Here is a 27,123-nt window from a genome sequence, read left to right on the forward strand (position 1 = left end):
ATGGACCTTTCCATGAGGTCAGCATATGCCAGCCAAGGATCAAAGCCTGGTAGCTGCTTGCCATCCATCCTGCCCCAAATGACAGACAGAACGATTATAAGCTTGCAGCGCAGGAGCAGGAAAACCAGCCTGCTCGAGTATTAGTCTAGGAAAAGAGAAAACCCACTGCACCACAAGCATGCTAACACACTTAGAGAAAACAACTGCCTCCAAGTGGCATTTATTGCAAGCCATCAGAACCCCAATTCACCACAGAAGGATAATGATTTTAGGGTGACCTGCCTGCTCTCACATGCTTTGACGGATATGAAATGGAATATGTGGTGTGTCTTGGAAAGCTCTCCTAACCAATTTGCTGCAAGGCAATAGGGTGATATTACTGGGTTGTGAAGTCTCTCAAAATTCTGTACGACAGGTTTCAGAGACTAACTGGGGAAATGTATTAGGAAAACAAAGGAAGGAAAAGAAAAGGGGAATTTGCAGGACTCTGAGGGATAACAGATTTGCTGTTTCAGCTTGAATGTTCAGAAGTTGTTTCCTATTTCTACAAATAAAGTGTGAGCTAAATCTTAGGTCGCTGGAGATAATGTGAGCTGTGATGGTAAGCCTCTCTGTTCCTGCACTGGTTCTATTTAGGGTGGTACTATGGAGACCACATTCTCATGGCAGTGGTGGCTGTATATCAAGAAAAAGAGCCTGTCTTCCTTTTTGATTATAACACCCATTTCATAGTTTTCTATATGTCCACTTCCAAGCTACATCAACACACAACAGGACTTTTCAACCCATACACATTTACACGGTACTCATGAAAATAAATAAAGGGTCTCAATAAAGGGTCTCACAGGGTTTATTGAACACACTCCAGTTACTGCTTGGCCACAAAAGCAAATATCGGCAGCTAGTCCTTACTGTGGACTATCACTCTCTGCTGGAGTGCTGGAAGAGTGCAGCAGTGGATTTAAAAAATAATTACACCGCACACTAACTTGTGGTACCCGTATGATCCCAATTATATGAAGCAACATCTGTGGCCCATGCAGCCAGAAAAAGAGGCTTTGAGTGAGCTGCAGCTCTGCTACAGCAAGTGAAGTTTCTGCTAACAGAGTCCTGTGGCAGGAGACCATTACAGCTGAGTGCTGGGTGCCACCATCCCATTCTGCACCTCGAAACCTGGCAAAAGTGGGTAAGCAGGTAACAGGAAGGATTTTACAGTTCTGCAGCATTTAAGCCCTTTTCAGTGAATATTCAGTTCCAAGTGATAAAGACAACACCCAACAAGCTCCGTTTTAAATGTCCTAGAAGTGACTGGTTTCCATGATCATGAAGAACCTGGCACGCTGGAGTGGGGGCTGAAAAGCTGCCATAAATCAAATAAGCAGCTGGAGTCTGTGTGCCCAGAAAGCATTTACCACCAAGACAGGATGAGTTCTGCTGCCCCATGGCCAAGGCATCTTGCTCTCTGCTCTCCTCTCCTAGCTAAAGGAATCACTAAAAAAATTTGCAAGTGAGGATTTGCACCCTTCCATTCCCTTTTGCAGGCATATTACAGCATACTTGCTCAGTTTGGCAGACAGCACAGCTCTAACCATGCTTTTCCCAATACAAGTTAACCTATCCTTCTATCCTGTGTGTGACCTGCTGAATAACAGGTCTCACAAAGCATGCAGAGGAGGCTTTATGACCCTTGAAGAAAATAAACCAGATTAGCATGTGACATTGGCTGTTCACAGCTGCATGAATAAGGAGGCAGGAATTCTCTCTGTAACTGGCTGGAAAAAAAATAATTGCATATATAGCTCCTCCTAGGAATGATATAAAATCTTTTTTTAAAAAAATTAGGTATTTTTAAAAGGGAGATTTAGAGGCAAGCTGAATACAAGGGATGCTGTCTGATTATATTTTTTTTTCTTTTTGCAGGAAAGGGTCCTTTTCCAATGCTGTTTGTAAATGTCTTTAAAACACAGCCAAAGTAATAGGAATACAATCAATATTAGATATGAACAGAGACACTTTTTCTGTAGCTGCAATTAGCTATTTTCAAAGAGCAGGCCATGAATAATGTATGCAAAAGGGTGGGTGGGGGGAGTTACTTATTTTTTCTTTAAGCAGATTATTTTAGCATGGATGAAAGACTACCAAGCTAAAGAATAGTGTTCAATATCACGCAGTGTATAAACAGCTGTGGCTTAGCACATAATAAAAGCCATTAAGGGGCTGAGCCAAAAACCTCATAGCTAGCTCCTCTAGCTATGAGGGGGGGAAGGAGGCAAAGTAACGTGTAATAATTGCTTAGATTCATGTTTACCATTCAGCCTTTGTGTATGAGTCCATTCTGCGGACTAAGATCTCACCTTGCTCTTCATTAGGTTTTTCTAAAGCTGCTTTGAACAGTATCTTGGCTTTTTTGGAACCTTTTTTTTTAAATACCAAGGCTGCCAGATCACTCAGTAGACATTAAGATCTAGAATATGAATTGTCCACACATGCAGATTAACAGGTGAAAACAACAGAAGTCACGGCAACATTGGCTCTGGGTGGCTCTAGGAGGCTCTATGCATGCTGTGCCTGTGGCTAAGCAGGACAACTACTTGCTTACTTCTACCTCAGAGCAAGGAGTGGTGGAGGATGTAAAAACCTTTGGTCCATCCTCTTCACTGCATGGACTAGCCAAGCCCACAAAGGGTGAAATAAAAATTTACCTTCATTACAATAGGAGAGGACATTTTCCAAGCCTGGTGCTCAGGCACCTGTCCCTCTGCTGAGCTAATTTGCCACCTTGCTCCTCTGCTGCCTTCTCATTTGCAGCATGGGTCTTTATTAAGAGGTTACCTCACACCTCTGCCACACCAAACTCACACTGGCACATTTTCCTTGCTTCTGGCTATGATTCAGCATCACCCCGGCCTGACGGGTTGTGCAGAGTGCAAGTCTTGGTTAGAAAAGCAAAAGTCTGAGCTGATTTTGCGGCGAAGTCTATCCTTGGATTTGCATGCGTTTGCCTCCAAGTCAGCAAATAGTTCCAACACGGTAGGCTTTGCATAACCGTATTACCACAGGTCTTTAGTTACTACACTTTTCCCCTCTGTTAACGCACAAACAAATAAAGGCATTTTACCTCATGTTCTCCTTCCTGTGAACTGTCACATACATTTCATAGACTCTCCCTTGTGGAACGGCCCCCGCTGGGATCAGCAGGCTTACTCCTGCAGAACAGAAGAGACACAAAAGATAAAATGAAGAAAAAACCCAGAGGCAAGCGGGCCTCTGAAGAGGAGTGACAGAGGAGGCAGAAGATGAAACCTGCAATGCCAGATTTTCACCCAACCTCACCAGCAGACTCTGCATGACCTCAACAACACAGGAGAAAAAGCATTTACTGTAACCCAGCCATCTCCAGTGCTCAGCTAGCCTGTTCTTTTTTCTCTTGTGTGTTGGCACTGAAATATGGGAGTGGAGAAGAGGACTTTCTTCCCTTCCCTTTTATTTAAAGAGCAGACAGATGGTTATGCTTCTACTTACCTTGTAAAATGATGGAAAAATGAACGACTCTGACAAAGATTTCCAACAGTTGTAACAGGACACCTCTCCCTAGGCAATTCTTACTTAATTAAAATCAGGGAAGACAGATAGTGGAACACTGTCCCAGGAAGCAACAAGAACTAGTTGTTTCCTGAAAGATGGCTTCTGCGACTGGCATCCCGTCTTTTAATGCACTCAGCTTCTAATTAGACTACCAGGGAGGCAAAATTGGGCTGCCTGGTATTTTGAATGTGCCTAACCCTGTAAAATAGCTCAAAATTCAGGTATCCAACCTTGAAAAAAATGTGGATAAATACACTCAGTGCCCTTTTCAGAGGTGATTAGTTGCACATTTGATTAAAAACCACTGTTCTTACACTACTACCATTTCAGAAACCTCCTGTCATTCATGACAAACATGGCGCGTGAACCAGCTATTTCACTCTGCTGGACGCATCTCAGCCAGCTGTCTTTGCAGATGTGGGTTAGCTGGGAATCAGTGGCAAGGCTTTTAATATAGTTATTACTACATAACTGAAAATAAACCTACAGGCAGATTATTTACATATATGCATATGCACAAGACAGGCTTTACAGAAACCTTGCATGGCTCGGTCTCTTTTGTTTAGCATATGTGGTTTGGTTATGCTGGAGACCTCTCCTGTGCTGGTGTACGGGGGCTCAGTCCCATACCTGGCTTTGAAGGGGAAGGATTAGTGAGGAAAGCATTTTCCATGAATGCCTTCTGACACTTGTTTCTTTATTGGCCTGTTACAACCTCACCTGTGCAGGTTCTCAGCTGTAACAGGGCAGATGTAGCATGAAAGAAAGGCTTTGATCATATCATTGGGAGGATATACCTATATCTAGAAGCAGCACAGAGGCATACATGGTAGCAGTAGACAGATTGACATACTTTACAAAATGTATTTTAATCATTTTAAAGGGATCACAGCAATAAATAACCTTTTTTTTTTTTACAAATTGATATTAATATATGTGAATTAAATGTGACTAATAGACTTTGCTGACAATGTGCACCACCGCTGCATAAGAAACCTGAATATTAATATCTACCTTCAGCCACTATTTAGAGAAATGTGAAATCCAGGACTGTATAGCATGAATTATCTACATCGCTTAGCAGTCAGCACCAGATTTCTTTAAGTATTTTTTACTTAAATCTAACAGCTATTTTTGCCCCCTCTTCCACGGTAGCTCAGAGACGAGGGCTACTGCTCACTGACCACTTTTGTCTGCTTCCTGGAAGGGCCAAACCACCTAGGTCCTGGGCCACCGAGGCATTTTGCTTTCTCTGCAACATCAACAAACAAGAAAAGGTTCAGTAAAGGAGCAGGAGACAAGGGTAGGCACTGTTTCCTTAGTCAGGGCATTGTGCTATAAAATAGCCAAGAGCTGACCACAATATGTAAAGGAAGAAGGCAGAAATGCCATGAAACCTTGAGCTACCATTTCAGGTCTTTGTGACCTGTGGTCTCACATGTACTGTGGTCCTACCTGGCCTGAGAGCTCCTGAGAAATTGGGTAGGGGGACTCCTGAGCACTGTGTAGCCTGCATATCCCCCACAGCCAGTGTTTTATCCATTTGATTCAACCCCACTCTAGATGTTAGTGTTGCTCTTAATTAGCATGCCAAACCCACAGGAACATCTAGGTGCTGAAATTCCTATGAACGTCAACACCTCACTTAGGAACCAAACAGCAGTATGGCTTTCCTCCAAAATCCAGCTGTGAGAGCTGAGCTCTCCCAAGGCTGCCCAGGAGCTCCCTGCATGCTCTGAAATGGCCTCCCAGTGCTGGGGGTGGGCCTGAGGGGGGCCGCCAGCCTGGCCTCCGAACTGTATGAGAAAGACTGAGCAGCACTTTGCAACTACATCAAAAGGCACTTGATGCTCAGTCCCTCTCTTTCCTAGTTGTAAAAAAGTCAACAATACATATAACAAGGAGAGAAATATGGAGAAGGCACTCTTGCACCTTATTTTCCTTGGGTATATAATGTGTGCTGGAAACAAAAGCCTTCCAAAAATTAGTATTCTGCTGTCCTACTTCAATGCCACAGAGTCTGAGATAAATTGGAAGTGGAACAACTGATTTGTGTTTTAATTAATTTGTCTTTTTTATGTGTGATGACAAGATTGAGACTTTCTGGCTAAGAGACCCTTTCCTAGAACTGCATGAAAGGAAAAGGTGAAGGGTGCTGAATGGCACTTCACACAGGGAAGCTCTGAAGCCTCACGTGTCTCAGAAAGCAGCTAAAAGACCTGCAATATTCTGTTTAAAAGGTGACCAGGACTTTGGGAAAAGAATATTTGAAGTATCTTTTGAAGTAGACCTCAGCAAGAGGAAAAAAAAAATAACCTGTTTGTTCAGAACAAAGAAAAGGCAGAGTCCCAGGAGTGACCCTGCTTTTTCCTGCACAAAAGCAAGCTAACTCCAGTTGAAAACACAAAACAACTGTGCCTTTAAGCCAACATGGCTAGCACTTACCTGAATTGGGAATTACTAGGTGACCTCCTAAGGAGTTGAAGGTCCCAAATGCAGTGCACGATGGGTCAGTTTGCCGAGCAAGGCTCTGGTTCTTCATGTTCAGGGTCTCGTTCTCCAGCAGAGACTGTGTAATCTGTGGGGACAGCTTGGAGGAGAAGTCTGAGAGGTCATCCTGGGGGGTGACTGCACCGGAGGTGTTATAAACCTTGATCTTCAGGTTGGGCAGGGGGTCCAGGATTGGAGAATTGGTCATTGGGATTTTATCAGAGACATCATGCAAGGCATAAACAGGACCCCTGTACATGGCTGCAGCAGAAGTGAGGTCTGGTGGTACCACCAGGAGGTCTGCATTGGAGATGAGAAGGAAGAACCATATTACTTCTCTACTCTGATGACTTCTGGGTGACAATTTGGGGTTGCATTCTACGTTTTGCCTTTCATACCAAAGGTTGATACACAAAGTCTTTGCAGACTGACCTTTGCCTCCTTTTCCATGCACCTCTCCAACAAACTTCCATGTATTGCCCCAACTGCTATAGAATCTAATTTTGATACAAAATTACAGCACATTTCTGCTTTAAAGGTTCTTCACTGGGATTTTTTTTCCAGGCTGCACTCTGAATTCAAGTACAACATGCTTAACTTTGGGGCAAGATGCTCTCCTTACTCTGTAGACCTAGTTTTATTAACTAAGTGCCCCTCCCTAAATGCTGAGAATCGTTAACCAATTTATCTAATTGGCCTAATGACAGCATTCCTGAAGTAAAAGACAGAACAAATTAATGATGTCATCATGCCTGTGACTCCCCACAGTTTGGGATTAGTACCTGCATCACACTTTTTGGAGATTTGTTTTAGAAGTATCTCCAGCAAAGTAAATGACACTTCTGCTAATCTTTCACATGACGACTCTCTTGTCATTGCAGCTCTTACTTTGATTTGTTCTTCTGGCACATATATTGGAAAAAAAGAGAAACTCTTCAGCCTAAGTATGGGTCTTGAAAAAGCTACCACTATCTTTAGAGTGTGGGGTTTTATTCCAGCCAATGAAGTGTGGATGTGGAAATAATCAAGCTGTTATGCACCAGTGACAGAAATGCTCATTATTAAATGATCTACTAATACTTCTTCTACAACGAAAGTACAGTACTTAAACTACTATTTATGCCTGTGGAGACAAGGCACAGGAAAAAAAGCTGTTAGTGAAACAAAAGGGAGGAAGATGTGATAGAGTTACTGGACTGTAATATCACTCCTGTGATGGATTCTGCCTCCGTTGTTTCTGTCAGAGCTTTGCCTTTGATTTAAATATGAGCTGGACCTGTATTTCCATAAATGTCTCTGTGTTTGTTTCTAACATTGATGCTTTCTTCAGAAGTTAAATTCCTCTGCTTTATGCTCTTGAGCACATCTGAAAAAACGCCAACGTGGGTTTTTGAGCACTTGCCTATCGGAAACAAATGGATATGATCTTTCTCCCTTTTATCAAGTGCCAACAAGCATCCACTGAGTATCATTCATGCAGCCCAAGAGACTACGACCTTATAGCACCTCCCTGAATTGGTCAACATGGAATGAAATGACAACTAACCTTGTCTTGCAGCCTTGATGTTAACAGGCTGAAATCCCCCATTTAGTGCCGAGGAGTCGATAATATCTGACTCAAAGTCACGGTGGTTCTTGCGATAGACAAACAGGGCTACGACCACGGAAATAGCCAGGCATACGATCACAGCTATGACGATCCCGACGTAGAGAGCAACGTCATCTGAGTCAGGAGCAGCTAGAGGGAGAGAGGCCAGGAACCTTGAGGAATTGTGCACCTCACAGGGACTTTCAAGAAAACACATTCTTGTTTCCTACAGATATTTACTACCTTTTTTATAGGTTAATTTAAAATCCATTTCCAAAGCTATATAACTGGTCTATGCCTTTTTGATAGAAAATGATCTTTGATTTCTCTCTAACTTGTGTTCTCTTTCACTGTCTACTCATTCATCTGTCTGGTACGCAGGCTGTGTGGTTACTAAGGATAACATGTTACAGACTCAGCCTTATGAAGCAAATTCATCCTGTAAAATAAAATAGTATGTCTTAATGACATAGTATCATAATTTTGGTATTTAGTGGTTCATCTGATAAAAAAAGAGCCCATGCTGTGAGTTTTTAAACTTCAGAAGCCTTATTTTTCCCTTTTAAAAAAGTACAAAAGAAACCCCCAAACCGTCTATTTTCTATGGAATACCTGGAATATCAGGATAGATCTTTGAGTCTGCTTTTTTTGAATTAGAACATGCCAAACCATTATTCCCTTCTATCCATTTCCTTTTTAAAAAACCCAACCTAGTAAAGCAGAGAATCAAACACTGATTTCTCATCACTGGCATTAACACACACGTATTTGGATAAAAGCTGAATCAAGCACAAGAAATAATGTGGTAATTCACCAAAAGGAACCCAGATTTATTATAGCTGTCTTGTGAGAAAATGGCTATGATATTTCTACTAGCTGCTTATACCGTATCTTCAGCACTAATTCCAGGCTAATCTCTAACATCATTATCCACCAGGCATTTTTTTTCCAAAAGTCCGAATATGTGATCAAAATTTGATGTGTTTCTATACCGTGAAGAATCCCAGTTTTAGAAATAGCATAATGAAAAAAAGAAAGTGCAAAAACAAATCAGACTTTTTTACTACGCCATTTTTGTTACTTCGAAACATGTGAAATCATTTATATTTTTTTGCTCCCCGCCTTTTAGCCATTTAAGCTAACCTGCCCTCCAGCTGCAGAGGTGAGAGCTGGCAGATGTTACCAGGGACTGATCAATCTCTGTAAGATGCTGGCTATCGGACCTTCAATATACCAGCCTTGAAACAACACATATTTTTCCCCAGCAGTTCAGGAAGCAGATCTCTGAGTCCCAGCTCAAAGGAAAGTTACCTCTCCATCACATTTCTTTCATTTGCTAAAGAAATTTTTGTAGGAAGAGGGTTCATTCTCTCCAGTTTCTGTCTCTGTTGCAGAACCTTCTCCCGTTTTCCTCATGCATAAGGACTGTTACCATTCTGTGTCAACCCACTGACAGCAAAACATTGTGATTGCTGTCAAGCAAGCAGCATGCCATTTAGTCTGCCAAACAGGTCCCCCTTCGCCTAGTTGGACAGAGTTGGCGTAACAGTAAAGCTTGACCCAAGGAACAGCATCAAATTAGCATTCAGGAACATAAAATCAAACATTAAACTTACAAGAAAATCCATATTCATTCTGGGTTCTCTGTTCAGTTGAAATAGGATAAATGAAACCTTAAAAAGAAAGAAATTAAACAAAAATGGAAACAAAATCAAATTAATGAGGAGAACAAAAAAGGGAAGCATGAAAAATGGTTTAATTAAAAAAAGAAGTAAAGAAAACTGATGGCACTTTAAAATTCTGATACAGCACAGAATTATGATTTTGCATCCCCTGTCTCCTCCAGAGCCTTACTAAGAATTAATAAGCAGGCAGATTGAATTTCTAAGCCAAAATCGGTCTCGAGTCACTAACTTTGGAGTGCTTAAAGTCTTTCTTTTATTGAGCATAAACTCTAATGGATCTAATTTATTTCAGACATCAAGGGTCATTAGCATATGGAAAGTCTTTTTTCCCTATCCCTGCCATATGCTTTAATTCCCAGGACATGTTCGGTGAGGCTCTAAACAGTTTTTTTATTTAATTATAGTAGCTTGCTGTTGATCTAATAGAGCTAAAGGAGACCTGTCGTCACCGGTCAGAGGTTAAATACCCATTCGCTGAGCAGAGTCCATGCACAAAGCACTCTCTCTGTATCTCCTTGAAATTATTTTATCCTATCTTTAATACACGTTCAATAGGAATTCCTCAGGGAGCAAAGAATTTGTCAGCAAACGGGCAACTGAGTGGCTTCTCTTTGAAATTATTACAAAATCAATAAGGCCCCTGGGGTCATAACATTATTTACTTGAAATCTTTGCAAGTACCATATATCGACAAAATCATAACAAAATTTACAGCTGTATTTTGGAATGGATAAATAGGAGAGATCGTTTCCTTTCTCTCTTTTTTTCTGCATCTCCTACAGCATGGCATGCTGGAGCTGCTTAGGTCGCACACAAGTTCTAGGAACTCAGCAAGCATCTCCCAGCTGCTTTCCATCCATATGGGAAAGGAGTGAAACGCTCCAAGTCCCATCCTGCTGGAAAGCTAAATGACAGATCCAAAGTGGGAGAGTCACTGTTAGGGACAGGATTAGAGTCAGTGTAAGGCAGAACGTATGTCTCCTCCATCACCTTCCCTTCAGTGCTTTTGAAGGGAATCTCACCCCCTCTCCTTGGATCGCACTGCAAGGAGCTCACACAGCCAGGGACTCCCTGCAGGTAAAACGAAACTGGAAAATACACACTGGCATGTGCCTAATGCACAGGACCACATTACAGGCAGACCACGAGAATAATCCCAAGCTCCCAGAAATGCTGTGCTTGGGTGCTTGGCATCTGTTGTGCTTTACGTATGTCTTCCTGCTTGGCTACACTGCTTGCTAATGAAGTTATAGTCAACCCCAACTGCAGGTATAGACACACCTCCCCCCAAAGTTTCCAGACATTAACTATTGCATAAATGCTACCTTAACTGAAATACCAGAGCACGAAGAACTGTATTTTGCTGATGATGTTTTTTTCTGAGGCATCATGGGACAGACTGCATTGCCTGTAATACCTATTTAAGACTTCATTTCTCAGCAACAATTCCAGCTTTACAATTGTTTTTAGAAATATTATGTTCTTACATTCATTTATTTGGTTCCTTGAGGTAAGTTCACCTATATGTACTCTCAAGACACATAATCTTTCATACTAACTGCTTCCTACTTCTACTAGTGTACTCCATGTATTGACCATAAAAAGTCAGGCTAGCAACTTCTGAGGGCTCATCATGTCTGGGCATGAATTTACAGCATCCTAGTTACTCCCCACTTACTCCCCAGATGAAAGCTGAGGCCCATATTTAGTCAACCTAAATTTCAGCTATAGCCTTATGCCCAATATTTCCTTTGGCAAGATCTCTCTGGAGACAAAGTGGCAGCCAGCAGGAAATATGAGGCACAAGGACAAGGTGGAATTTAGGCTCGCTGCATCTCTGAATGCCTTTTTGACTTGTACTCAAGTCCCCTGGAAAAGCTGAGGATGTTTCCATGCATTTTGTGTACCCCTGTATGTTCCTGGGGAAGATGGCACAGGGCAGCACACGTCCCCTGGCTCTGCGTCACCCACAGAGCTCAATCTCACCCGTGCAGAGCCAGAAAGGCTGTTCCTCTCTCCTTACAGTGCATTTCAGCCGGCAAGTTTTGCATTCAGGGTTGTGCATCGTCCCTGCCACATCTGAAGTGATTTAGCAGCTGCCACTCGACGGGCACAAAGGAGGGCACTGCCTGGATTAGCTGTGATGTTATTGAAAGCGTTCTTTCCTCACGGGAAAATGGAAATCCAGATTCAAGTCTTTCCACCAAAATAAACAAGCGTGATCCTCAAATACTCTAAAAGAAATTTACCTAATTGCAACCTTTTCATAGACCCTGTTTGTCACAAACACTTGAATCTTACAAGTTTGCATAGATTCTCTTACTGATAACTATGGAGAACATCCTTGCAGCTACATAAGTGACACAAATTTCTTCAGCAGAAATGTTTTCTATATGTGTTCAAAGGCACATCTATTAAAACAGGAGGAAGAGGTGAGGATACTGCTTTCTGCTTCCATTAGCCTCGCAAACCAACGTGCTTAGTAAAGTCAGCTTGATTTTATTGTCCTTTGTGTGTTGCAAACCGAACCAAGCACCCAACCCCAGCCGACTGCTTCCACGCAAACAGCCTGGCTTGCACAAGTGTCTGCGAGGATACGCTTTCAGTTTGAACAACATGGGCGTTTTGCATAGAGGGAAGACATGGGTGAGGTGGAAGGGTTGAGGGCTGCTGAGTGAGATGTCATGTGTTTGAGTCATGGACATGCCAATTTTTTGCTGAGGGGTAAGAGTCACAGCTGACCAACCTGGCTGTAGATGGATAGGTGGCCACCAGTGCTGGATGTGAAGTCCTTGCTGAGGTGCTTGCTGGCACTACACAAGCTAGGCTGTGCTGCTTACACAACCCTGTTTGTTCACAGTATATGAGCAGGCTCCCCTGGCTGAAGCTAGTAGAGACCTTAACTTGAGTTGACTTCCAGCATCCCAGCCAAGCAGGCAACCCCAGCTGATTGCTGGTCGAACACCAGCTCCATTTGCCAATTAAACACATTTGTCATAGATCACTCTAACACCACAACTACAGATGCCTTCTGTCATTTGGGCAGGACTTTTTAGAATAAAGCTACCTTTGAACACTCTTCTGTCATGAAAGTAGTCTTCCAAAAGGGAGTGGGCATTGCAGTGGCAAGGGGAAGGCCTGCAGCCATGTGCTGTTGGGGGTGACTGGGCAGGAGGTAGGGTTATTGCCATGCTCCCAGCACAAGAGCACAGGTATTGCTTTAGAAAGTTGGCTTTCACACTGGTCCCTCTGACTATGCCTTCAGACAAAAAGAAAGGACATTTTCATCAGATAATGATGCAAACCTGCTGGGATTAGTAACTGAAATAATGAAGAATGACTTGCCTCCTCTCTTCAAAAGCAACTGCAGTGAAAAGAAATCTTTTTCTTGTGGTTGTTGTATTCTAATTATTTTTTTTCCTCCTTGTATCAACAGCACTGCTTGGCGAGTACCTGAGGGACTTTACGAGGATCATCACAAATTTTAACGAGGGTGAGTATAGAAAGGTGCTGGTGTGTTTGACTAGAAAGGTTGCTGAGGCTGCTGACTCACACTCAGAACAGCTGGTTTCACAGTGAGCTACTTGCTTTGAGAAAAGTAATTTAAGTTTATTCCTACAGTTTGTTGAGAAATGTACATTTTCAAAGGGGCTTTTGATGTTTTGTTGTGTAACTTAATGCTGGATGAATAAAACAGTAATAATCATACTTTACACTCGCATAGTCCCTCCTGTTTGCAGTTCTCAGAGGCTTACCAAAAGTGGTTATTTGTTTGCCTAATTTTACAAGTATCTCACCCTATGTCGTATCTGGAGAATTGGTGGGAGACTTGGGATAATGCACAGAACTTGTGCCACTGTAATTGCATGGTAAACACATTCATTAGAAAGTCTTAAATTAAGTTGATGTTTCTCTATGCATTCTACTTTATATTACAATTTAGGCTTGTAAATACATTTTTCGTCCTTGTGGAAGTGCTTCTACTAAGTGTTAAAGGTGGGCTTCTTTTAACTGAAGTAATTACACTAGCACAGATCCTTTGTACAAATGCAGATGTATCATTATAAAGGTGCATTACGTAGGCATTGCCTATTCTCTTTCTACAAAGCATGTGAAAAGCAATTTAAGCAGCTTTATAATGATGTAACACACTGGGAAAAGTGGAGGAGAGTGAATATGTACTGGAAAGATAAACCAGTCCAATGCTGGTACATAGAAAAGACTTCAGCAAGCTTTTTATCCATTTAGTTTAACTCAATTTCAGCATCAGTCACACTTGCACTGATTTGGGAAATTGTGACCATTTAACTAAATAGATTTTGAAGCTCATTTAATTAGTTTGGTGCAGTTTGTGAAGGCAGATGATCCCCAAACATTGGAAGTATAGAATGAGCGTTCTGGTCCCACATGTCTTGCTCTGACCTTTTGGAAACACATTTGTGCCAGAGGCCACAGGAGACATGACAGTGGGTCCCTGTGGCTGAATGGCCTTCAGCATATCTGCATGTGTGGGATCATCTGCCTGAGGGAGTTAGCTTTGACAAATAAGCAGGCTGACCCTCTTTACAGCATGAATTAATCTGCTACAATTTTCCTTGGGAGGAGTAGATAAACATTCTGCCAAGTTGAAAAAAAATGAAGCATTTGGGAATGGAGAATCTCAGATAATTGTGCAGAGATTATGGCACCGAGTCCCTTGACACTGAAATTTAAATAGTCTGTCACCAGATAGTCATCAAAACAACTTTTCTAAGCTCTCTCTTTTTCTGCTGGGGAAGAATTTAGCCCTCAGCATATTCATGGCCATATATATATATATATAAATATATATATATATATACACCCATAGTGCTCAGACTGGGAATTCAGTATCATGACCATGGGCATCCTGATCTCCTGTGTTTGATTTACCTGGAAAGCCCTGGAAATATACTGTCTTGGCCTGCAAACTGGTATATTTTAAAGACAACTTTTATCCCTGTGGTATAAAACACTAGATCCCAGCTTCATGAAGAGGGAACTTTGTAAATGGCTCCCCTTTTTGGCCTTTAATAGATTTTGCTAGCTTTTCAGCCATGATGAATTTGTATTAATGGATATCAATTTTAGAGTGAATTGATCAGATGATGAAAATATTTACTCTGTTGCTTGCAGAAAATAAAATGCTCGTATAAGAGAAAAATTCCCAGTTTTCTATTTGTGTTTTCCCCAGCTACTTTCCCTCTTCCCAACAACTAGGTGAGATGGTGGAGTAGCTGAAAGTGGTCTTTCTGGGCACTTATTTACTAGGGCTTATGCAGTTTGGGTCATATTTACAAAAATATTTGCCATTAACCTGCAAAGAAATTGCTTTATACCATTAGCTGCTGAGGTTAATGATACATATTTTGTGAGAGCTGGAGACATACACTTTGATTTCATAAAGTGAAGATGGCATAAAGCATACCATAACTGCTTGTTTCTTTAATGCTTCATGTTTTAATCTGGCACCAGTTGTTTCTAATCTATAAACGCTCTTCACTTTACCCTCTATGTAGTAGTTTCAAAAGGAGTGAAGGTCACGTAATTATGTGGTCCTTTTGGAAGCCTAGCCACATGACATCTCAATAACATCCTGTTGCAATGGACTCAACAGGCTGAGCATAATACAACAGCCTTTTCCCCTTTTACCCCTTTTGGCTCCGAAGTCTATGCCCTTAAATTGTCTATAAGAAAAGAAGGCGGCATGCATTCAACTGCTGCCTTTCTTTCTCTACTTTGATGGCTTTATCCAGTGTAGAGACATTGAAGTAGGAACAAGCCCTTGCTGGCAACAGGCTCTGAACCACAGAGCTATGATGGACAGATGAACAGAGACTAATTCTCAAATGTAGATGATAAAATTTGAAGAAAGCAGTTCTTAGATGATTTAAAGTAGGTATGTGATGCATACATTGAGATGAGAGTTTACCGAAACAACCCCTTGTTTCTTTGTGATACATACACATCAGATTAGTTCCAGTATTTAATAACTCAAAGCCAGTAAACTAGTAATTTTTTCTATACCAGTCCCCAAGAACATGCACCCAATTGCTTCTGTTCTTAATTTCCATTATGAGCTCTTCTTTCAACATTAATTCTGTTATCTTCCTGATTTTCCTAGATCCAATGGTTCAGAATTTTATTTAAAATCTTTGGGTTTTACTGAAATTTCCTATATTGGTTTTAGTCTCAGAAATTACACTGAAAAGTCTGAATAAAAACGGGTTAAGAACCCTATTATTTGGTTTGGTTTTGTTGATTCTTGAATTCAATGGATCTCACCAGGGTAAAAAATATATATATATATTGCTGTTTCCAGATCCCAGGTTCTAGAAATTAAGCTTCTCTCCCTTTTACTGTGAAACGCCATTCTCAAGTTAAAGTCAGCCCAATTTCAGATTTTGTAAACCTCTGTCCTCCTGGGAAGACATCCAGCAGCTCTAAATACTGATTTCCATTATAAAGAGACTTTTTTGAGACAAAGAAGAAAAAAGGCACATGCCCCTGCAGTGTTTGCAGTGCCATGACTGTAGCAGTGACCTCACATTACTAGTCCCGTTTCCATCTTACCAGTAGCTCTCAGCAACCCTACAGCTATCACCAACTTGCTGAGTTTCTTCATTATTTTTAAAGGAAAGTCTAGATGATCAGTCCAGTGGGCAAAGGCTCAAAGCTTTCAAAAGACACTTTCAAAAAAGACTTTCAATGGCTTTCAAAATGTTAATTCAGGTGCATTGCAATGCTTTGCGTTTTCATCTAGTCCCTATGATTGACATGCAGTTCACACAGTCTCATGTTAGTAGATGGAATTTAGGAGATTTAATTTGACATTCAGAAGTTTTAAACTGTTCCACGTAGGTCCCACTGTCCAGAGACTGCAACTCCACAAGCTTTCAGTACCTCCTTTTCTACAAGGGGGCAGAGTACAAGAGCATCTGCAGAGTAAATCCCATATTCTGTTTAGTGTGAAGGTTTCACGTTCACTTAACACTGCTAATGCAGGTTTACCCCAGGAGAAATATTAACAATAACCTTTGAATTGTAATTGCTGTTAATTGTTTCTCTCCCGTGTTACTTCCCAGGAACTCTAGCACATAAACAAGAGGATGTGATATCTTATACCTTATTTGTAGTGGTTAAATTTAGAAAAAAAAAACAAAAAACAAAAAACAACAAAGTCCCTAGAGCTGGAAAAAACTCTCAGAGAGAATGTACCCAGCTTCTTCCTATATTTGCTATTCTAAAGAAAGACCTTCATGTCTGCAATAATGATGCTGAAGGTCAGATATGATATCAAGCATCCCAGAGATAATGTACAGTAATTTATTTTTGTTCTAAAGGATTAATTATTGACATGTTCAGGGTGAGCTAATAAACAGGGAGCTTGAGGTTTTGTGACTGATTATTTACTTGGGCATTATCTCAGATCTTTCCTGAGCAGGTAGGTTAAACAGGGAGTCTCTCGTTCAGTCCTTGAACAGGAGTTTAAGATATTCTATAATTAAGATTGCAACTATGTTTTCATTTTAAATTAGATCCTGACATTTTGTTAACATTGCTAGAAAGGTCTTGCCTGAGTTTAAACATGCATGTCATCTATATGGGGGTGGGGTAAGATGGAAGAGTAGGATAACTTGTTGCTAAAATTTGATGTGGATTAGAATAGGCAATTTTGACATTATGCAGTCTTTTACAGTTTAAGGACTTTGACCTTTCGGCTAAATCTTATGTCAGTCTTTAGTATCTTAGAAGCACAGAACCTTCACATTGGTTTTGCTATGCATGTTTGACAGCAAAAGTAAACACATCTAGCATTTCAATTTGCTAGATTATGTATTTGCAAATTCCTCCCTTGCAATCACTGAACGTTAAATAGACTTTCTCAGGTTTGCTTTGTTTTGCAGTTGTAGCAGGACAAGAGAAAACGGGTTATAGCGAGGGCTGAAAGGAGGACATGGGGCAGCACTGAAGAGAAGACACATGGCAAACAGCTAGATGAAGGAAGGGACAGTTGGAAGAGTATCTAGAAGAGGAGGTAAAAACCGTCAGGAATGCTGGAAAAAAAGGCTCATGGAAAATATGAGTTAACCACATCGATGTTCAGTAACAGGTATTAAAATCTTTGGCAGGTCTGTAAGATCACAGGTAAGGTAATTTGTATTCCCCCAGCTCATAACCTCAAAAATCCCAGGCTTCAGAATCAGCTGATCAGCTCAATGTTCATTTCCCAATCTATAGAAACTTCCTTTCCCAACGTGAGTTTTCATTTCAGGATGCTGCCAATGTTTTTGTTAGTGCTTTACGTAGAACACAGATTTAGAAATAGAGAGTGCTGAGTTTTACTCCTGATCTGTCATGACTCCCTGATGAGCCTTGGGCTGCTCATGTAACCTTGCTCTGCCTCATACCCTTTCAGGAAAGCAAAAATCATTAAATATGCCACTTTTGTACATGGAAAGGAAAATATAAACAGTCATTATTGTCACTGTAATGGTTTTGGCTTTCTTTTCCTAAAATGATGTTAATGTATCAGTTAGACTTTATTGTAAGCTTTGCGGTTTTCTTTCTGAAATCTGAGTAAGTTTTTGGGGTTTTTAACGTGCAAAGGAATAAGGGAAGAATAAGAAAAACCCAAGGGAATTAAGAAGAATGAAAACTGTAGATAGACAAGGTTGGTTTTTTTCTCCTCTTTGCAAGGCTATACTATTTTTCAAGTAGTTGAGATTTTTTAAAATAGCCTAGAGATCTTAGAGCAATTGCCCCTCATTAAAATTAATGTGGAGGTGGCTCTTTCTGAACTGACTGGGGTAAGACGCAGTGATTTCACCGTCCTGGGTTCAGCTTGTGGCTCTGCACTTCTATTTTCTCTCAGTGCTTTTATCTGCTTTGAGTAGTAGGCTTTCTAGGTAAGAGCTCTCAGTTGCAGAGGGCCCACCAGAGCGTGGATGCTTCTCAGCTGGGGATTTCTCGTGTCACTACAATGAAAATAAAGATGAGTCGTAACTCTGAGGTGTGCACACAAACTCCCTTGGCTGCTACACCATTACATAGTAGTTGGGTTGAAAACAGAATAACACATCTCTTTACTCATATCAAATAACAATATTACAGAAAACTTCCTCTAGGAACAGATGAGATGTGTTCTTCAGATGAATGAAACCCGCTCTGTAAGGACTCGGCAAAAGAAGCCAGGTGGCTATATCATTATGCTGACAGACTGAATGTATTAGAAGTTCTCCCTTGACCTACATGCTCTTAATGAAAGGTTTTATTTCATTCCTCTGCACACACAGGCTTCTGTTGCAGTCTCCCTTGAGAGAGCTTTGCTTACCTCCTGGAGTCTGGGAAACATTCCCCTGCTCTTTGCACATTAATCTGCTCTGGAGGACCAGAGGTCCTCATCAAACTGCTCTGCCCTGTAATGCTTCCCTGAATGCCTGCTTTCAAAACAAGCCAAAAAGGGAAATGATTGCTCATTCCATCAGAGATTCTGGCATGTTACATCAAACAAGCAGGGCATGTGCAGAACATACATGTTTCAGTAAGAAAGAGATGTTAGTATCAGGTTAACCTTGCTTTCTACTTGAGATCTGTGTATAAACAGGCACAAGACTGGAAAAGGGCAGCAGTTAGCCATTTTGTGCACAAGCATGACAAACTACATCTTTTTCACTTATCTTAGTCACTATCATTGTAAGAGGGAACCTATGAACTTCATATTGCCTTTCAGATGAGGATTTCAAAGTCTTCAGTAAATATAGATTTGCCATCATCATCTCATATCAATTCACTCTTGACAAGAAGGCAGCTTTTTTTTTCACCAAGGAATGGAATTACTAGTCTGATAATAACATCTTCACCATGGTACAGGTACCTTTTTCTCAAGCAGCGTGTCTGCTATTTGAAATTCCAAGTAGTTAAGCTGCATGCAGGGAAGAGAACCAAAGTGACCCAAGAGTTAGTCCACAGTGTTGTCTGTAATGATGGGTGAAGATGTTTTGAATCTTTTCTTCCTAGAGTGATAGTAGCACACCTCAGCCTTTCTATGCTTGTTTATTTAAATCCAGAGCAACAAAGGAGAAGCCCACACTGGGTCTGATGACACTTCGCAACGATCCACAAGTGGAATTTTCCTTTTGGCCCTGTTCAGTGATGGATTTGTATTCCATGTTGTGAGACTGTATAAAGTAAATAGTTTTTACTACACAGAGAAACAGTACTATTTATGTAACTGTATAATCCATAGTCCTCAAGTGACAACATGTGCTTCAGTATTTGCTGCTGCAAGATAGCTGGCCCTGTGTTTTGGAAAAAAAAAAAAATTGAAAGCACAATTTAGCCAGTCTTTTATGAAAAGCCACAGTGGTATACTAAAGCCAACAGTGAGCTGAAGAAGGGGCACTGGTTGTCTCCCTCTGACCGTGCTAGGGCCAACCCTGCACATCACAGGCATGATTTCAAAAAAGACCAACAGCTTTACCAGCATGCATAGGCACCAAACTCATGCTTACAGAATTTCTGTACTTATTTATTCAGGACAGGGACAATTCAGATCTGAACACTGTCACTTCAGATCATCAACAGAATTGACACAGGTAACGTGCTCGGAGCATGACAGCTGCATGTCACAACTCATCTAACAAGCCTTCAACATAGCCATGCAACACAGCTAATTCTCTTCATAAATTGTCCAACTCTTCCTGATTACCAGCAGCATTTAACACATAATGCAAAGCAGAATTTGGCCCACCAGGGACTTTTAGCACCTGTTTGGTACGACACACATGATCTTGCAGCCATTCCAGACTTGGCCCAGCAAAACACTTCCCCTTGCATGTTGCTTTAAACGTATTTGTGATCTAGTGAAGGGAACTACTTGTGCTGAAGTTTGAGCCAGCAGTGAAGTGCTTTGCTTGCTTAGTCCCCACACAGAACACCCACCAAAGTAATTAGACGGGATGAGTAGAGGGCTAATTGCAGTGTTTCAGTTTATAGCTATCCCCTGTGTGATGCAGTGTGTGCCTTTAAAAGCATTGTTCCTTGTACTGAAGTATTTACCACAATATTCACACTTCAAATGGGAAATAATGCAACTATGGAGGCAATAATGCAACTAGCGTGGGTGGTAACCAGCTAATTCTTCTTACACCTACAGCATATTTTGTTCCAGAAGATCATATTAATGCTATTATGGGAATTATGAAATTGTTATAATGGGACCTGCTAGGCAATATTATGCATTTGGAAACTTAAAATAGCAATGACCGTCCTAAATTTTCACTACAGCCACTTTTCTTCTTCAATTCAGCCTGCTGTCTCTCTGCAGGCTTTCTGGTTTAATGACTGTTCATCCTTTCATGTTAACAGAAAAATACTAACTACCGGATAAGGGAGTGTATGTGTGTACCAGCAAGATCATTAGTCTGAATAAATGTGACAGCAAAGTTGCACGAGAAATGCCACAGTTAGTGGTAAGCACAAACTACAGCTTTGGGTGTGAAGTACTGTAATTACAAGGGATGGAGAAAGCTCCGCAGTTTTTATCCCCACAGAAATCGATAGTGGTGCAGACTGCTGCTCTTTGCTCAAGCAGGGGCAGTCTGATGAAAAAGCTTATTGATTTATCCAGCTGATGCTACTGAAGTGAATAATAGACTGGAAGAGAAAGGGCTTGTAAATTAGACTCATTCAATCCAGTATTTTCCAGGATTTCTTTTATGTACAGATATATATAGAGATGTATATTTACAAATGAGTTTTTGTCAAAGCAACAGCCTACTGACTCCTGGTAAGAGGGTCTGGCTACTAATTCTTTGACCTCAGCTACAGCCATGGCACTCAAGTCAACCTTCAAGCTCTCACTGAAGACTGACACTAAGGAAGAAGCATCAGGGCACCTAGGAGCAGGATCTGGCTATGGTGCAGGTAAGCAGCAGGCCAACCAGCTCCCAGAGGTCTATGGGCACAGAGGAAGGGTGGCTGTGGCTCCCTCCATGCCACCTGTGCCATGCCAGACCCACTGCCATGAAGGCACTGGAAAAGTCTGTTGTGGATCCACGGGTCACCAGGCTAGGAGAAATGTCAGTTCCAGGCCAGTGCCCATCAGCCTCAAATAATGTGCAAAGAGCCATGATGTTTTAGGAATGAAAGGAGTCCTGTGTTTCTTCCCAGCTCAGCAGGCAGATTTGCTATGAGTGTAGATCCACACTCACAAAAATGTAAGTGTTCAGTTTCATTTTGCATAAACTGAGAAGCAGAAATAAAGAGAGAGAGAGAGAAAGGGCAAGCAGCAGGCACACTGCCACCAAGTATGGCAAATCAATCTTCTCAGCAGTGATGGATCGAGGAGCAGGACTGTAAGTTTTACAGGTATATGACACCCCACGAGTATAAAGACACCATTAAAACACTGCCATTAAATTCCAACACTGAAGGATTATCGCGGCCCCTGGAGCCAAGTAGGTCAATATGTGACTGTATATTTTTCTTTAACATTTTTTATATAGATATATATGAAGCAGAATAGGATTCAACACAGCTTCACCCTCTCTCCTGCTGAAGACCTTTGCTTTATACTCAGTATCCACTTTCACAAATAAAGTGCAATATACCATCAACAGATAAATGAGATCCCTACGGGGCTTTTATTCTGCTGTACCATTATATCTACTTTTCCACAAGATTTTTGCTTAAATAGCTCTCTTCATGCATGTACACAAAGATGACATACACCTGTCTAAATATATAGTCTGATAGTGAGGAACTCTACTGTATGGAGAAATGTATCTTTTCTTCCTAATTTACCATAATGACTTATTCACACTGCTGGAGCTAAGAGTACATTAGCTTCCCCACGACAAAAGTCAACAAGGTGTTTGTGATACAGGAAGTTGTGGCTGGATTTTTATTGTTTTCTATCTTTAGAAAAGAAAAAGAGAGGAGCTCTGAATCTCACCTTTCTGTCTTTCCCATAAAAATGAATGTTTTGAGGAATTACAGCTTTATAGGCTGCTGACATTGACTGATAGTTTTGAACATGATGAAAGTGTTTGTGCAAGGCACACCGAAGAAGCCGTTTTTCTAAATCTGGCAAACCTCAGAACAAATGGCCATGCTGTGCCATAGGGTAGCTCAGAGATTGCTGCCAGCGCAGTAGCCACCTCTATGGCACTTATTCAAGAAACAGACCTATTTATTAGCTAGCAGTGTCACTTCTCTGTCATCGTGACTATTTCAGTCAAAAGTAACCTGTCTCAGAGAACAAAAATTCCTGACTCTTTTTTAATGAGAGAACTCAAAGAATTTTATGATCTCAACACAGATACCGGATAGTTACAGCCACAACTCTTTGGTCAATGGAGAGCTGAAGCTTGACAGAGAAGTACTGCAGAGAGACAGGGTGAGGGAACAGGAGAGGGGTGTATGAGGATTTTGGCTTTGGTTATTGTGCTAATGAAATGTAAAAGGAAGTTTCAGTGCACCAGCAGAACAGAAAGGATCTCATTTTTGAAAAGGGATTGGGTGCAGAGAATACTAGTTGTTCATCAGCATATGTCTGAATCATTCGGAAAGCCTGCTTTTCTTTATTTCTCACTCTTATTAGTCACAAAGGCACCACCATGCCATGAATAGGTGCAGGCAGAATAGACTGCAGTGCTAGAGCTGATCTTCAGGAGGCTGCATCATGCTGATAACTATATATGAAGTCTGCATAACCACTGCATAGATACATGGTACCTCTTTCTACTACAGGGCACCTGAAATTCAAAAAGGGGCATAACTATTACGGGTAGAAACACATGCACCCACCACTCCTGACAGTAAGAAGCCACAAGCTGATCTGCTTTGCCAATTTTACTCCTTTGAAAATGCTGGTTTTGCCCTAAACCCTCTACTTTTCATGTCCATTGCCGTTAAGAGTCACTGCAAAGGTTTCCTGGACAGATGCTGAACCAGTGTTAGAGAGAAGAGCCGTTTGGTGGGGAGGGCTGCGGGGAGAGGGATCTGTTATGAGACTTTCTAAATCTTCACTGCTCAGCTTCACAAACCTTAGACAGCATTACATTCATCTTCAGGGAAGAAAACTGGTGTGTCCAGACCGGTGAGAACTCTTAACAAATTTCTTCATCCTACAAACAGTTCTGTGACTTTAGGTCATTGATGCTGATCCACAGCTATTGCAGGTTTTTCTGCGACCACACACATCCCAGATCCTAGAGGCGTCCCAGTGACACTTACCCTGCATGCAGAGCCCATCAGTACAGTTCTTGGACTGCAGCACAAGCCCCTCGCAGTCCTTCCCCCCGTTCTTCGGCGCCGGGGCTGTGCACTCCCTCCTTCGCCAGTGGGTGCACTCCGTGCCACAGGTGGACCACTTGCTCCAGGATGTCCACTTGCCATCCACTGAGACAAGGAAAGGACAGGAATTGTTAAAGGGTACACAAAAGTGAGACCAAGTGAAAGTGATGCACTTCTTGGCACAAGCCGGCCTGCAACCCCTGGACATTCCTGGCAAGGCAGAAGGATCATCAGTCTGCTCTTCTTAAAAAGTCAGTCTGCTCTTCTCAAAGTTCTATTTCTGGCCTGTAAAAGCATTCACTCTCCCTCCCCTTTCTCTCTGCCCAGGCCCCATTTCTGCTCTTTCCTCCCCTTTTTTTATAAACTTGTCAGCAGTTTATCTGTGCTTGAAGTGTACAAGAAAATGAGTAACAAGTCAGGAAACTGTGATTTTTTAATTTTTTTTCATGTTTTAACACAGAAGTTAAACTTGGCCAGAAATTCTTCTTTAGTAAGAAGATATTTAATATTAGATATTTTCTATTAAAAGAAATATCTAGGGGTGCTGATCTATTTCACATGAGCAGAATCAGGAATGTGTTTAGCACCTGTCAAAATCCCACAATTTTCAAAAGCACTAAACTGAACAGCCAAAGAAAAAATGATGGCATTGTTCCAGTGACAGAGCCTGAGCAAAGTCTGTCACTTGGAACAGGGACCAGAGATGAAATTTCAGCTTTTCAAGTTCCACCCTCCACTAAGACCTGGAGTTGGATGGCCAAGCTTCAAAAGCTGAAGACATCCTTACTGCCATTGGTTTGAGTGGGACTGCAGCAGTAGGAAAGCACTGGGCAATAGCACAGATGGCAGAAAAGCCGCCAACTACCTTGCATGGCCTGAAGCAATTTTCTATCTTTCAGAAGTTCATATTTAAATACCTTTAAAAGGTATGGATACACATCTCTGTCCAGTATAAATAAATGTCTTTGTATTTGAAGTCACGTAAACATGTGACTCAAATTTAACATCCACATCCCAGATGTTTCACTTGCTGCAGCAGCTGGACTGAACAGATACTGCAAATATAATTACATCACAGTTGCTTTCTATATTCAAATTCCAGTCCTTTTCCAGAGCTTTCAAACTTTATCTCCTACAATTTGAAGCTCACAATGTTCCCCAAATCCCCTGAATTACTAGGGCTGAGACACCAGTGCAAGCTGCATGCAAAAGTAGGGCTGAATCCCTTGCTGCTTGATATAATGTGCTCACTATTTTATCTCCTTACATAATACAATTCCATATTCATTCACTGAAATGTTGGATTTATTATTAAAGAGAAGGAAGCTTTTGTAACTAATAGTGTTCTCCTGAAATGACTCGTGACAGACAAATTATTTATCTAGGGCTATGTGGTGTTCATACTAAACCTGGACACAGAGTGGTGCAAGCTATTTTCTGAACACTCTGGCCCTCGCAGAAGGCACCACCATTGAGTGGGGCAGGGTTGGTGCAGGTCCTTGTACGCTTCTGAAAGCCTCTCCCACATCGGCTGTTACACACTGACCACTCAGTCCAGGTAGACCAGCCTCCGTTCACTGAAAAGCAAGAGAGAAAGAGATTATGATTGCATAAGCAAGCCATCTTGCTCAGCCCAAAAGGTGCCACTGGTTCTGTGTCATGCGGTCTCCAACAGCAGTCACAAGTGATGGCTGGGAAGAGCATGAGAAGCAGCACTGAACAGACACAAACCCACATCTCCAAGGTACCTGAATGTACAGCACAGCAGAAGTCATTGTACAAGTCGAAGAAATGCTGACTATGAATGAAAACCACCATTTGATGACTGTCAGGGCTGGCAGATGACCTGTCTTCTGCTGAAAACTGACCTGACTGAGCACAAAGCACCTGATGCCTTGTGTATGGCCAAGATCCCTGCAGGTTCAGAAAGCACCCACAGCTCTGCCAGCCAGAAGCCTGCCCCCCGAAAGCTTCCAAAGGGAGTTAACCTGCACTCCAGCTCATTCTTGGATATACTCATCATCTATGCATGCTGACAGACCCCCATGCTTTGATTAGAAATTGATAATTTTCTTCTCTTTTCAGAATGTGATTTCAAGATGTCAGGACAACTTCACTCACCCCTTTGTGGACACAGCTGGTGCATATGAAAGTCCCAGCACCTCCATAACAGATAAGTAAGCTGTTCAGAGTGAACTCACATGAAATGTGTTTTTATTATTGGACTGTTTATCTCTGGGAAGATATTTTGCTACTCTCTTTTTCACCCACCTCAGTTTCTGGGATAAACAGGTGGATGAAGAAGGAGCTGCACTGCTCTATGTAATAATGTCATTGCCAGGGCATGGATAACATACTAACTGCTCAGATTCTCTAAACCCAAATGTTTCTGACATGGCAGAACTCTTAAGAAGCTCTAGTAGTAAAACCCATAAAGATGGCTGCTCCCCCGCACATCTCTTGACTGCACCACTGAAAAAATACTGTATATGTATGAGGAAGAGTTGCAATATGCCTACATCTTTATGTCTCTGCATTCATCACAGTTACAAAACACAGTGCTCTTGGCTTGGTCCATTCCTTTATATCACAAACACTGCTAATCAACTCAATTCAGTCAGTTTTCTATAAAAACTGATCTAAAAGGCCCTCATTGTAACTTCAGGGAAGCAACTGCTTACAATTAAATCCAACTGCTACCCTGAATATGAAATGAATATTAGGGATAATCATAGGGATTTTTTCTTACTCATCTATCCTATAATTAAGCTGATTGTAAGGAACACCAGGACACTCAGCTGGCACATCATCAGAGCAGGTTTTGTTCTGGTGGGTACCCCTGCCTGGGATGCACCGGGGCAATAACTTTGCAGGGTCAAAGGCTTGGAAGGTGGGGCAGAGCTGCAGCGCAACACAGGCTGGAAGAGACCCCAGGAGGGCATCTAATTTGGCCAGCCAAAGCATGGCCAGCCTCAATATTCTATCAGGACTGCGGATGCAGACACAGGATAATGTTATCTCATGGTTTGTATTCCCCTGATGTATACTTTTAAGCTAGGCTGTGTGCCTATGAATGTCGGTCACAGAGTGCTTTGCTACTTTGCCCCTGACATCAGAGTATGTTTTTGTAGTAGACACCAAAAATAAGCTTATTTAAAGAAATACAAGAGATGGAAGATTCTGCTGACCTCTGAAACTCTTACCAATATCTGGAAGAACAAACCTCCTTTCAGCTTTACTTCTGTTTCTGAAAAGTATCACTAAGAATGTGAAATGCATTGGTAGAAAGCAATGCCTTGGGCACTCCTGCTGCATCCAGCCAGTGGGTGTTATGGCAAGGGGGGCAACTGCCTTCTCTTCAACAAGGCAGCCAGCTGTTTGTGTTGGTGCCTGCTCTTCCTTACATGGCCATTGTCTGTCACCAACAAGCCAAGCCATCAGACCTGTACTTCTGAG

At 41.6% G+C, this 27,123-nt stretch overlaps 1 protein-coding gene across 2 annotated transcripts in view; it reads right to left on the reverse strand.

Moving 5' to 3' along the window:
• Positions 1-27,123, reverse strand: part of UNC5C (unc-5 netrin receptor C) — a 257,187-nt gene that overhangs the window by 22,936 nt on the left and 207,128 nt on the right. Inside the window, exons 6-11 of one of the 2 annotated variants that reach the window (XM_037379649.1) lie at positions 25,077-25,244; positions 23,608-23,772; positions 9,280-9,336; positions 7,622-7,813; positions 6,031-6,375; positions 3,119-3,206 (exon numbers count right to left, since the gene is read on the reverse strand). In XM_037379649.1, the coding sequence (XP_037235546.1) occupies positions 3,119-3,206; positions 6,031-6,375; positions 7,622-7,813; positions 9,280-9,336; positions 23,608-23,772; positions 25,077-25,244 (1,015 nt within the window). The remainder of the gene's footprint in view (positions 1-3,118; positions 3,207-6,030; positions 6,376-7,621; positions 7,814-9,279; positions 9,337-23,607; positions 23,773-25,076; positions 25,245-27,123) is intronic. The other variant, XM_037379658.1, reaches the window with a different exon arrangement.

This window comes from Falco rusticolus, chromosome 1 (genome assembly GCF_015220075.1).
Source record: "Falco rusticolus isolate bFalRus1 chromosome 1, bFalRus1.pri, whole genome shotgun sequence".
In the NCBI taxonomy this organism is placed as follows: domain Eukaryota; kingdom Metazoa; phylum Chordata; class Aves; order Falconiformes; family Falconidae; genus Falco; species Falco rusticolus.